At 34.7% G+C, this 14,142-nt stretch overlaps 1 protein-coding gene across 2 annotated transcripts in view; it reads right to left on the bottom strand.

Annotated features, from left to right (window-relative positions):
• Nucleotides 1-223: 223 nt before the first annotated feature.
• Nucleotides 224-14,142, bottom strand: part of PI15 (peptidase inhibitor 15) — a 36,367-nt gene continuing 22,448 nt past the window's right edge. For both annotated transcript variants that reach the window (XM_010845873.1, XM_010845872.1), the window contains exons 3-6: nucleotides 10,677-10,795; nucleotides 9,368-9,500; nucleotides 9,132-9,247; nucleotides 224-6,357 (exon numbers count right to left, since the gene is read on the bottom strand). In XM_010845873.1, coding sequence (XP_010844175.1) covers nucleotides 6,222-6,357; nucleotides 9,132-9,247; nucleotides 9,368-9,500; nucleotides 10,677-10,795 — 504 coding nt within the window. In that variant the 3' untranslated portion in view covers nucleotides 224-6,221. The remainder of the gene's footprint in view (nucleotides 6,358-9,131; nucleotides 9,248-9,367; nucleotides 9,501-10,676; nucleotides 10,796-14,142) is intronic.

Raw genomic sequence — 14,142 nt, 5'->3', positions numbered from 1 at the left:
TTTTTCAGAACTTCTTAACATAATGTTCTTCTCCTCTTTCTCCATGGAAATGTCTTTTGCATTGGGGTCTCAAAATATTTTGTGGAATTAAATAAAAAAAGAATGGAAGAAGGAAGGAAGGAGGCAGGGAAGGCAAGAAAGTTTTACTATTGTAAAACTATTGAAAATCAGGAAATAATTAAATTCATCAATTATGAATTAAAATCTTAAACACAAAACAATTAATTATAATATTTTATTGAAGGAAAAATAATATAGTGGGGCTCAAAAAGCTACACTTGTTATGCTTTATAAAGTCAGAGGTTTACACAGGTTTTATGTATGTACACATTCATGACATTATATCACAACATCAAAGGCACCTTTTACTGCCACAGTATTAGGTAACGAATAAAAAATATCAAATTAATCTTTTAAAAAATCTAAAATGATACAATCTATTTTAGGATTATGTACATATTTGAAGCATTCAGATATTTTTAAACATGTTCTATGTGCATTACAATTATCTCTAATTCTCAAAATATTATGATACCAAAATTCTGTTTGTCAAATAACAAAGCACAAGATGCTGTAATCTATAACCAAGCACCAGTTAAAATCAGTGTTAAATGCTCCATCAATTAGTTTGACTTCTAACACACGCAAAGTGAAGTGGGTACTTAAGAATTTAAGATAACCATTGCAAAACTTTTAGGGTCTCCATTTTTTTTTTTTTTGGTCTTTAATTAGTTGATTTCTTTTGAGAAAATGGGGAGAACTGGATGACTTTGATCAATGTTTTCCTAGTGGTTTTATGGAATCCTAGGGCTCTTGGAAGAAACTTCCAAGGCACTGGAGAAGGTTTAATCCATGTTATGCATATTATATATTGGAGCTTTGTATAGGATTGAGATCATACAAAGGGTTTATTGCTTTAAAATACATTTGAAAATACTAACATGGGAAACTGCTTTAAAGTATATTTCATTTGGTTATGCTAACACAGTTTAAGAAATATCTTTGTTGAAACAGATTATCACACTTAGTGAACTGCACAACTCAAGTGAAAGGTTATCTAAAAATGTTGCTTTCATTAGTTACAGAGGATATAATCCTAAATTTTTATGTATATTTTTAAGTCCAGAAGGAATTTGAATAGAACAATAAAATGTCATAATTAGCTCAATAGTATGACCAAAGAGCATTATCAAATTATAGATCAACAAGTAAAAATGGAGAATCTTTTGATATATGAAAATTGTTTTAATATATAAAAATAAATGATCACTTAAAGTGAAAAAGTTCTCTTCATTAGTTTTACCTCTTATCGTATTTATGATGTAAACAAAATTTAAAATATATTTTATTAATACCTAGTTCAAAAAAAGAACACTGTTAATAAGCACCTCAGGACTAGAATGCCATAAAAATTATTATTATTTAGGAAAATGGATGTCAAGATATATGTATTACCCTCCTAGAAAATTATTTAAATAGAATCAAGCATCTTTAATGTCATCAGAGTTACAGAGTATCCAAGAATTTAATATTATGCAACTTAAATTTTCATTGAACTGAAGAAATGGTTTTATTGGCAGGCCAAGTTGCCATCAAGAATTTGTTCTTACAACCACCAGAGGGCGCCAGTGCCTGAAGCACGGTTGGTGTAGGTGCAATCTAACCTTTAGTTGATAACTTGAATTTTACATTCCAAGTTTAAAAACGCTATTTAAAAAGATGAATAACTTCTAAGAAATATATTTACATTTTGTAACACCCAAATAATGTTGGATTATTATATAAAAATAGAGCACACTGGCTTATTTTGGTTAAGATTCATTTAACAGGACGTTATTAAGATTTCTAAATCAGAAATTGAAAGGACATCATTTGTAACTATGAATAAAAAGAGACTTCTTAACCTACTAACACTAACAATTCATTTAGCACCACATATATAGCACCAGAATAGATACTGATAGTTCACACTTATTAAAAACATTAATTGCAAAGAAACTTCAAAATTAAAGCAAGTATATGGTGGTTGTAATGAATTTTCAGCACCATTAACCAGTGAACTGTGTAACTTTCTAAGTTGTTGACTGACCTCTCATAAGTCAAAGTTAGAAGATGAAAGAATTTTAAAAAATCATTTTGCATGTGTTTAAATGTCTTTCCTCACACATATAACAATACAAAAAAATGCAAATATAAAACAAAGATAATTTTAGACATTGATAGAAATCTAATTTTACTCTTCCTAAACACTTCCATAGGAAACGGCTTCCTATGGAATAGGAATCCAAGATTGGTGTCCTATGCTACTGCAGAACATTGGGAATGTTGTTATACAAGGGGGAGAAAACAGACCCCAGTTTAAGCATTACTTTTCCTTCCTGAACGCATTCAAATGATCTGTTTAACTTATGTATTCACTTAATAGGCAGGATATGAGCACAGAACACTTGAACTGGCCTAAATATGTTTTTGATTGCTTATGTAGATGTTGTAAGTTGATCTAACACAAGCATATACTAATGAGAAAAATATATATTGTTTCAATTCAAATATTCTGAGTAAATTATACTGATTGAATTTTCCCTACTGTTTGGTCAGTTCTGTGCTAAAACTTCATGGAACTTTCAAATGAGTATTTCCACAAAAGTTTCGAATGAACTGCCAAGTGAACTTGGTAGGGAAGTCCTAACGGACCACGGAAGTGATGCTGCTTAGACTACAGGACAGGGAAAAAAACCAACAAAACATGATAACAATGAAAATTGTTTCTGCCACATTTTAAAAGCAAACTTACCTACCATAACCAGGAACATTAAGAGTATGCCTACACAACTCAAATACAATTCTGTAAAGGAATCCATCAGTTTAACAGATCAACTTGTAATTTTTCCAGTCTTTTGATGACATGGAAGCCAAAAAAATTGATGTTATGACAGAATTTTTTTAATTTTTCTACTGAATAAAGGATGTAATGAAAAATCCATACCAAAGATAAAATTCAACGCTGTAGAGTATGTATGCCAATCACCATGTCGAATGAAACCTATTGAAATGAAAACCTCAATACTATTTAAAGCTGCTTTTATGAAATAGCTTCTGCCCAGACCCTTTTTCCCTTTGGGGGTTACAGTGAGAAACAGCTACCCCAGCACCATTGTTGCATGCTGTGAAAAGTATGACCCTCTGGGTTGGTTCAAGCAAACGTTCATTTGGTTTAGCCTAGAAAATAAAACATTTCACATGGCCACTTTATATTACTAACTTTAAGAAGCACAGATAGAATAACAAATATACCCGTTACATTTTCAGCTCAGTTGTTAAGTTATAAATAAACTTATATTTGGAAAGGACTGTTGTGTACAAGTTTATGAGTATGTGGTTCCTAGTCTTAATCTGATATATTTGGTGCTTTATCTGGATTGTTGATGCACTCAAAGCTTTGTATTTAAGACATTTTTGTCTTAATGAAATATGGAAAGGTGAGGTTCCTCTAATTCTTGCAATACTAGACTGTTGAGTTAATTCTAAAAACCCATTCATATAAAAACTTATTACACTATAGCCATTATATAAGAAGCTGGTATAAATACACAAAGATAAGACAGAATTTCTGCCAAAGAGGAGCTCATGAAAGACTTAATTTTATCTCAAATAAAAGCTTCACAACATTAATGATCATTTTAATATTCATGATTTTCTATTAATATGGTAATTTTACCTTCAAATGAACTTCTGTGAATCATGTGGCAAATAGCATTATTCTTTTTGAGACCTGAGAAATCAAGCCACACAAGTAAACCAGCAATAGGATGGAACTGATTAAAACCATTTTTTTGGTTTAATAGTTATTTTACTACTTCTGTAGAACTAGTTTAGGAAACTCAAGAAAGACTATCTAGATAAAGGAAACAAATATTCCACTAATGAGTTTTCTCTCCAATTGCCTGTATATATTAGCTAAAAGTTGATTTGAGACCTGACTCTTACTGTTATTTCTGTTCTTCATATTAGTCTCCAAAAATACTTATTTTTAATAAAGTCTATATATGTTCCCACAAAAGCAAAGTCATTTGATAGGAAAACATTTGGTCAGATTCAATGTGTGAAAGAAATCTGGCCAATTATTTGTCATCATGAAAACCTGAACTCCAGATGCTGGATAATCCCCCATTGGATTTAATTAACTATCTGTCATCTTTCAATGAATCTAAACTAAGAAACTGCAAATGTGTAGAGAATTTTAAACAAGTAGCTTCCTTCTGTTATTTGTACTCTGGAACTAATTGTGTTTACTGATTCTGTAATTCTACTGCAGCATTATATAACTTGAACCACACACACACACACACACATACACACACACGCATGCACATGTAAAATGTAATGTGTTAAGTGTCTTGATCCATGTGTTGACTTTCTCCTCTCTGAAAGTGATTTGGAAATGAACATTTCCAAAATCACATGAGTGAAACTTTCACAGTGATTTGCTTTCCACCATGCTTCACTTTTGGGGCTTCCCAGTTTGTTCAGTGGTAAAGAATCCACCTGCCAATGCAGGAGACACAGGAGATGCAAGTTCAATCTCTAATTCAGAAAGATCCCCTGGAGAAGGAAATGGCAACCCACTCCAGTATTCTTGCCTGGAGAATCCTATGGACAAAGGAGGCTGGTGGGCTACAGTCCACAGGATTGCAAGAGTCAGACACCACTGAAGCAACTGAGCATGCACACACGCAAACTTAATGCAGAACTGAAAAATATTCTACTTAGATATGGTAATAAAATTTGGTACTTAGTGCTTAGAAAATCATCTGAAGAGGCCCCTTTCACAAAATCATAGCTGTCTGTGGTGTGTACATGAGATTTTCACATGATACTCAAGGACCCTCATGCTGAATAATTCTCATCAAATAAGGACAAGCAGAACAATGAAGAGCAGGAAATATCCTTGGCACCTGCATGTTTCTTTCTGGTATCCCTCTCCTACTGCTCACAGGCTTCAAGGTATACTAAACCTTCAGGATATGCCTTTCTGAGGCTCTCCGTATGTGTGTGTGTGTGTGTGTGTGTGTGTGTGCGCGCGCGCGTGTGTGGTAACCCTATTTCCGTGGGTTTGCATGCCTGTCTCCTGAATCTTACTTCTCTTGGACCTCGTCAGTTCACTTAGGTCTTGTTTTCCATCTTCCAAAACAACTATTTACACTCACGGTTGTTCGTTCTTCCCTGCCTCATTTAGTTCCAAGTACTATAGCTACATTTTCATGCTAACCAGGAGACTTACATATTACACGGCGTGGCCTATCATCTATTCCACCTACACGTGAACATCGTTGGGTTCACTTCCTCAAATTTACATGAAAAATCAATTTGTTAACAAAATAACATTTTTACAGCAAGATATTGAGTTGGCCAAAAAGTTCATTTGTTTCCCCGTAACATCACAGAAAAACCCGAACAAACTTTTTGGGCAACCCAATAATTAGGCTGCATTATTTCCTGAATATTTTTGTGAGCTTCTTGAAGACAGGAATTATGTCTTGTTATCCTTGCATGATCAGAACATAACTAGCAGAGTGCCTTGCCCATCATAACCACTCCACACATGATTACTGGTTCAATAAAAGAGGTTAAGCAAAATAAATGTGTTCAACCTTACATAAATTGAGAATATCTTTTGGTGGACCCAAATAAAATATTTCCATAATGAAATCTGTGGTTCTTAATTAAATTATTATATCTAGATATCATGGAGTTTTATTAGTAGTTTGCTAATGATCAGTTTTGGGATATTAAAGAAATGGGTGCAGGAGATGTCCTACCACCTAACATATTGTTTACAATAGGATTTTTAAAAAATTCCTCCAAGCTAACTACAAAATCAAATTATGTATGTATGTGTATTTATAGGCCAAATATATGTTCTATTTGTTAGGAATGTAACATAATTTCTTCGGAAAACAAGCTTTGGAATTGGATGCATCAACTATGTCAATACTACATATACAGTATTTTAATTTAGACTTAGAGGTCAGAAAATAGAAATGGATGTTTGATTACCTCAAAGGATTAAACAAACATACAAGATAAACACTAATCTTTACAATGAATAATAAAAGGAAAACAAGATTATGATAAAATATGTATAGTATGTGCAAAACTCAATATATATATATGCCTATGATTCCCAGAAACCACTATATTTCCTGGAGGAAAAGATAAGCTTATTTAAACCAATACAGGTAGTTTGACGTTACACCTGGAAAGCAGAGATTGTCAGTACAAGACCCTCCATAACTTGGAGGGCAAGCTGAACATGGTACCCCTACTTTATATGGTGCTTCTCCGATCCAGTTGCCCCTAGGAAAAAAAAGAAGAGAGCATAAGTGTTACTTGCTCATTTTTTAAAATCTGATTGCCCTTAAGCACATGATCACACATTGACATGTGATGAAATTTTCAGAAGTGTGTCATTTTTAGAAAAGCACTGAAAGTTACATCCATTTCTTATTTCTGTAGCAATTTATTCTATATATCTTACTTTAAAAATACTTTCTTTCTGAGTAAGTTAATATCATGTTAATTTACAATAATTTACAATGCATGGTGACATTATTAGTCAACCCACATCTGACTTGATGCTCTATCCACCACAGCTGCCTCTTTCCTACTGCAGCCTTCCAGAACACATACGCTGTGTCCTCTTAAATGTACTTTTTAAAAAGTCATGCTAATGCTATTATAAAGATAGTAAAATATAAACATATACATATATATATATATATAAAACTGTGTATGTGCTCAGTCACTGTTGTGTTCAGTTCTTTAGGACCCCATGGACTGTAGCCCAGTACATGAGATTTTCCAGGCAAGAAAACTGGAACAGGTTGTCATTTCCTTCTCCAGGGGATCTTCCCGATCCAGGGATCAAAGCTTCCTCTCTTACGTCTCTTGCATTGGCAGGTGGGTTCTTTACCACTAGTGCCGCCTGGGAAGCCCATATACAGTATATATACAATTCGGGGAGGCTTAGAAATGGTGACATGAGCAAGAAGTTGTCATAAGCACAAAAAATAGGTTTTAAGAGTTCAAAGGATTTCTTTCTAAAGTTGAATAGTTTAGATTCTCAGTATTCATAAAATGAGACATGGAAAACTCAGAGAATAGTGGCTTACAGAAGCAGCCATTAAAGATGATTCCAAAACATTTTCCCATATGTAAACTCACGGTTATAATTTTTAGCAATACTGTTAATTTTTTAAAATAATGCTGAACACATTTAACTGAATGTTGTCAATATTTTCCTTCATCTTGATGGCCATAATGATACACCAAATTCAGCATTTAGGATAAAAACAGTCACAACGTCTTACTGTTACTAAGCTCTTTTAGCTATGATGGAGGAAGCAATGGATTTATTTACAGTAGCATGGTGATTAGTAACTACAGTACTAACAGATAACCACAGAGCCAGAAGTGTGAAGGAAACCGAATGGTCAGGAGAAAATGTGGTGTGTGGTGGGTTGAAGATAAAACAACAGTGGAAAAGCTAAAATATTGAGCCATTGGGGAAGCCCCATATTCAATAGTAAATCAGTCAGTGGATAAACATATTTTAATTTTTATCCTTTCAGGCTAATTCATTTTCATTCTCTCATTTCTCTCTCTTTCTCTCCAACCACCCGACCCCCAACCACCACCCAACCCTGTATTTCTTTTTTCCCTGATAAACAGTTTGGCTTGAGATAACTTTATGCTGCTATTCAACTATCAGTCGGAATTTTTAAACTTTCTTCACTGCCTGTTTCAAAAAATGGTTCTCTGTTACAGCAAATACACCATACTAACACAATATCTTAATCTCTTAGACACAAAACAATCAGACATCTCATCAATAATATTGCAAAAATCCCATCATTGGCCAAAAACAGAATAGCCAAATGAATGTAATAAAAGCCTCTTTCACTAGAGAACTGCCTGGCCTATTTATGTCAGAAAGAAGAGTTAGAGTCTTAATAGGAAAATATAAGGTGCATAACTGAAAATATCAAACAAATGCACAGTTTTAATGCTTTTCATGATGCAGTCACATTTTACTTTCCAAATCTTACTATTCTAATAACTGTGGAGAGGAGACCATTGGGAAAATCGCTATTTTTCTAACTTTGCAAAAACACTGCCCCTGGCATACAACCATATAAATGAGTAATGCAGTTATTTGTGAAACGTTTTCTCATTCCCTCCCCATACTGGCAAAGCTGGAGAAAAATCTTTGTTTGGGACTTACTTTGGAAGACACCAGGCGTGTCATAAATCCTTTGCACATTTTAGTATTTACTCCAAAAGGGAAAAGACTCATGTATAAATACTGGAACACTTTATCCAAAGAGTCATTGTTATCAAAAAGGCATTTTATCAAATGTCAACAAATGCTTGTTTATCTTCATAATACAAAAGAATGCTCATAAATATAAAATACAACTATATTTTACAATATTTGATCAATTTTCACAATATGAAATATACAATTTTAATGTGTGCCACAGGATGAAATTACTGAATTTTTTATTTTATATAGTTTAAATCATGGCACAGCTTTCATTAAAAAGATGTCATAGCATTTAAATTTTCCCTTCTGATTCTGAATGCCTCCTTAACCACCTATGGAAAAAATAAACTGTGATTTTAATTCTACCCTTAAAAGAAAGAAGAAGTGCTTGTTTTCTTTTCCTAGTGAAAAAGTTAAGCCAACATTCTAGGAATGATTGATGAGAATACTGTGGTGTTGATAAATTCCCTAGAAGATCTTTGCCTGAGACTTTTATATAAGCTATCAAAAGCCTGGAATCACATGTTTATTTTATAATTACCAGGTCTAAAGAAAGATGAGGAGGAGAATTTAGTGAATCTCCAAATCACAAATTGTCTTGTCCAAAATGTTAATCTAGAATCCTTGTGAAAAGAAATCTTTCAGCTTTTAACTTTTTTGATATATGAGAAGATGGAAGATTTGAGGATCTGAGCTTGTTAGTTAAGTCTTACTCATATTATTTACCTGTTAAAAATATCTATCAGACTGAAGATATTTAACATCATTAAGGATTTCAGGAAGTAGAAGCCAACCAGATACTTACTTTGGGGCATAGTTGCATACCAAATAAACTGCACGGCGCCATACAGCTCCCCAAACATTCATGTTCTGACAAGTATGAATTGCACATCCTATTCGATTGGAGGTGGCCCAAACCATCTGAGAAAGTAAACCAATATACCATTATTAGGATCAGGAGTTAAGAAAACACAGGTTCACCAAAATCGAAAGAGCGTTTTTTAAAAAAGAATGAATCAGAACTGAACAAGGCAAAATAACCTGTGTATAATGTGTGCACATGGGGCCGAAACATCTCATAGGACATCGGGGATTGCAATCCTGGGGATATGGAAAGGCGTAGTCTTTCACTTCATCATACCATGGCTTGACCAACTGGAGAATAGAGCGGTATCTAAATATCAAGAAACACAATGAGAACTCACAGTTCAGCAGTGGCAATGTGTAGTGGACTCACACTAAATTACAAGTTAATTGTTCTTTTGCAGGCTATTAATGGCAAATCAAGAGCATATCCACCCCCTCACAATAACCATCACCACCCAGCAGAATCCTCTGTTCCTCCCAGTAGAGCCAAGCATGAAAATGTTCAGGCCTGGAGCAAGTGATCCTATATTTGTTTAAGTATGAGTCTGGTTGTTTCAAAAAGAGAAATGCAAATCTTTCGGGAATTATCATCTTTACCTTATATTTACCAATGTCAGAAATGTCTTCCATTGGAACCTTATACATAATTAAAAATTAGATATTAAAAAAAACTGTGATACTAGACTCAGAGTGATTTCCCCCCTTAAAGTTGTATCATTTTAATTTAGTGAGAATTCACCCGATTTTTCTCCCCTCTATGGAAGGGAATGAGTCTTTGAATGTTGGATGATGACCTCTCACAGTGCAGAAAAATTATCCTGTTACCGGAAGCAGCTTCATTCACAGTTGCATATACTTGCATATACATATATGTGCATATGTATATGTACATATGCATGTAAATACATTGAATTTGTATAACACATATATAGGAATATGCAAACATGGGAAAGCTGCATACATAATAATGGCTTCTGCCACTATCAAGGGATTTTTCTGAACTAGAAGCGATAGGATAAGGATACAACCTGATTCTTTCAAAGACTCTGTGAGATTAGTGTAGAATTCACTTTTCACTTTCATGCATTGGAGAAGGAAATGGCAACCCACTCCAGTGTTCTTGCCTGGAGAATCCCTAGGACGTGGGAGCCTGGAGGGCTGCGGTCTATGGGTCGCACAGAGTCGGACACGACTGAAGTGACTTAGCAGCAGCAGCAGCAGTGTAGAATAGATTAAGGGATGGTGTTCCAAGGGTGAAAGAGAAAACTGGGGGTTTTTTTAGGCTTTTTTAAAAATTTAAATAATTTTTTAAGACATCTAAAACAGTCATAGGCCAAGCATCAGTGACTGGCATATAGTGAGTTCTCAATAAATACCTGTAGACGTTACTTGAAATTGACACTACTAACACTTGGAGTCCATAGGCAATAAAGTTATCAATAAAGTTATCTGGATAAACAGTATTAGTGAAACTATTTCTTACCTTCCAGTTCGTACAGATAGATTTTGACCCAAAAATCTCAGTAAGTAAGAAGGTCCATGGTCCCAAATGCAGGTAGCTGCCCAAGCCTCTGCAGACTTTGCAAGATTTTCATCCCAAACCTGTGTAAGGGAAAAAAAAAAAAACCTTCAGCTTACTGAGTTTGCTAGTAACAAACAAAAAGAGGCAAGAAAGAATGCTACCATTTCCTAAAGTTCTTCCTCTTCTACTTCCTGACTAAAAGAAAGCAAGATTAGACCATTGTTATTTAAAGTTCTACAATACAGTATGGTTATTCCTCAAAAATCTTTATTGTTTTAACACTGTCATCTAGACCCAAAGTCCAGACATCAATTTTAGTAAAGGATAGGTTAAGTAAAATATCGTGTCTAGATGTAACTTGGAGACAACTCCTACTGACCACTAAAGTTTGAATCTACCAGCGTCAAATGATTTCCCTGGAGTTTATTCAGAGCTATTAATATATCTCAAAAATTAATATGATCAAATTTATTCAAATAATGAACCAAAACTGACAATGTAAAACATTATAACTTTTATTGAGATATAATTGATATGTAACAATATATGCTTCAAATGTACAACTTAATGATTTTTATATATGTATATATTGTGAAATTATCATCACAAGAAGTCTAATTAACATTCATCACCACACACAGTTCAAATTTTTTTTCTTGTGAAGAGAACTTTTAAATTCTATTTTTTAGCAACATTCAAATATATAATACAGTACTATACATATAGTCACCATGCTGTATATTACATCCCCAGGAATTATTTTATAACTGCAAGTTTGTACCTTTCAGCCACCCCCAACCTCATCTCTGGCAACCACCTATCTGTTCTCTAGATCTATGAATTCAGTGTTGTTTTTGTTTTTAGATTTCACATTTATGTGACATCATATGTTGTCTTTTTCTGATTTATTTCACTTAGCATAATGCCTTTAAGTTCCATCGATGCTGTCACAATGGCAAGATTTCCTTGTTTCTTATACCTGAATAATATTCCACTTATCCACTTATCTGTTGATGATAATTTAAGCTGCTTCTATGTCTTGGCTATTGTAAACAGTGCCACTATGAACACGGGGGTGAATGTATCCACTTGAGTTAGTATTTTAGTTTCCTTCAGATGAATACCTAGAAGTAGAATTGCTGTATCTTATGTCCAACCTAGACAGCATATTAAAAAGCAGAGAGATTACTTTGCCAACAAAGGTCTGTCTAGTCAAGGCTATGGTTTTTCCTGTGGTCATGTATGGATGTGAGAGTTGGACTGTGAAGAAGGCTGAGCGCCGAAGAATTGATGCTTTTGAACTGTGGTGTTGGAGAAGACTCTTGAGAGTCCCTTGGACTGCAAGGAGATCCAACCAGTCCATTCTGAAGGAGATCAGCCCTGGGATTTCTTTGGAAGGAATGATGCTAAAGCTGAAACTCCAGTACTTTGGCCACCTCATGCGAAGTGTTGACTCTTTGGAAAAGACCCTGATGCTGGGAGGGATTGGGGGCAGGAGGAGAAAGGGACGACAGAGGATGAGATGGCTGGATGGCATCACTGACTCGATGGACGTGAGTCTGAGTGAACTCCGGGAGTTGGTGATGGACAGGGAAGCCTGGCGTGCTGCAATTCATGGGGTCACAAAGAGTCAGACATGACTGAGCGACTGATCTGATCTGATCTGATAGTAGTTCTATTTTTATTTTGGGGGAGACATTCTATATTGTTTTCCACAGTGTTGGCACCAATTTCCATTTCCATCTACAGTGCACAAGACTCCCTTTCTCCATATCCGCTCCAACATTTTTTATGTCTTGAGTCTTTGACAATAGCCATCCTAACAGGTATGAGATGATGTCTCATTGTAGTTTGGATTTGCATTTATGCCAATTTTTAAAGGTCAAACTACATCTAAGTATAATATGATATAATTTGATATGTTGTGTCATTTGAATATTTTATAGTAATAATAATATTAGAATTGTCATGAACTGGAAACATAGATGTATTTAATATAACAATGTATTTAACTGAAAGGAAATTAATTTAGTGACTTTGAAATAAAATAGGAAAAACAACAACTGGTGAACCCTTCAAGAGACACTTTCATCCTAGGAAACCATGACACCCACCCTCAAAAAAGATTTGTTAGTTCAAAAATTGTCTTAAATTAGAAAAATGAAGTTATGTTACATAAATCTATCTAGAATTATACTAAAATATATTCACTCACAAAGTTACGTAAATCCAAACTATTGAGAAAGGATCTTGAGTAATTCTATGGTGACAGTGGCCACATCTCCACTGTCTATGTAGAAAGAAAGATCATTCAGAAACAACTTTCTTTTAATTATCTAGACTATAATCTTCCCATTTGAGGATTAAGTTAAATATGGCAAGATATCACATAATACCCTTTTAATACTTTGGCTACCTAATGGGAAGAGCCAACTCATTTGAAAAGATGCTGATGTTGGGAAAGATTGAGGGGAGGAGGAGAAGAGGGCAACAAAGGATGACATAATTGGATGGCATCATCGACTCAACGGACATGAGATTGAGCAAACTCTGAGAGATAGTGAAGGACAGGGAATCTTGGTGTGCTGCTATTCATTGGGTGGCAAAGAGTTAGACATGACTTAGTGACTGAAAAACAACCTTCTAATAGATGAGTAATCAATGTTACAGAGTACCTGATGAACTATGGATAGAGGTTCGTGACATTATACTGGAGGCAGTGATCAAGACCATCCCCAAGAAAAAGAAATGCAAAAAGGCAAAATGGCTGCCTGAGGAGGCCTTACAAATAGGTATGAAAAGAAGAGAAGCAAAAAACACAGGAGAAACGGAAAGATATACCTGTTTGAATGCAGAGTTCCAACAAATAGCAAGGAGAGATAAGAAAGCCTTCCTCAGTAATCAGTGCAAAGAAATAGAGGAAAACAATAGAATGGGAAAGACTAGAGATCTCTTCAAGAAAATTAGAGATACCAAGGGAAAATTTTATGCAAAGATGGGCTCAATAAAGGACAGAAATGGTATGGACCTAACAGAAGCAAAAGATACTAAGAAGAGGTGGCAAGAATACACAGAAGAAGTACAAAAAAGATCTTCATGACCCAGATAATTATGATGGTGTGATCACTCACCTAGAGTCAGATATCCTGGAATGTGAAGTCAAGTGGGCCTTAGGAAGCATCACTACAAACAAAGCTAGTGGAGGTGATGGAATTCCAGTTGAGCTATTTCAAATCCTAAAAGATGATGCTGTGAAAGTGCTGCACTCAATATGCCAGCAAATTTGGAAAACTCAGCAGTGGCCACAGGACTGGAAAAGGTCAGTTTTCATTTCAATCCCAAAGAAAGGCAATGCCAAAGAATGCTCAAACTACCACACAATTACACTCATCTCACATGCTAGTAAAGTAATGTTCAAAATTCTCCA

Source organism: Bison bison, unplaced genomic scaffold (genome assembly GCF_000754665.1).
Source record: "Bison bison bison isolate TAMUID 2011002044 unplaced genomic scaffold, Bison_UMD1.0 scf7180017864226, whole genome shotgun sequence".
Taxonomy (NCBI): domain Eukaryota; kingdom Metazoa; phylum Chordata; class Mammalia; order Artiodactyla; family Bovidae; genus Bison; species Bison bison.
The sequence above is the reverse complement of the archived record's forward strand: the minus strand, read 5'-3'. Positions and strand labels throughout refer to the sequence as shown.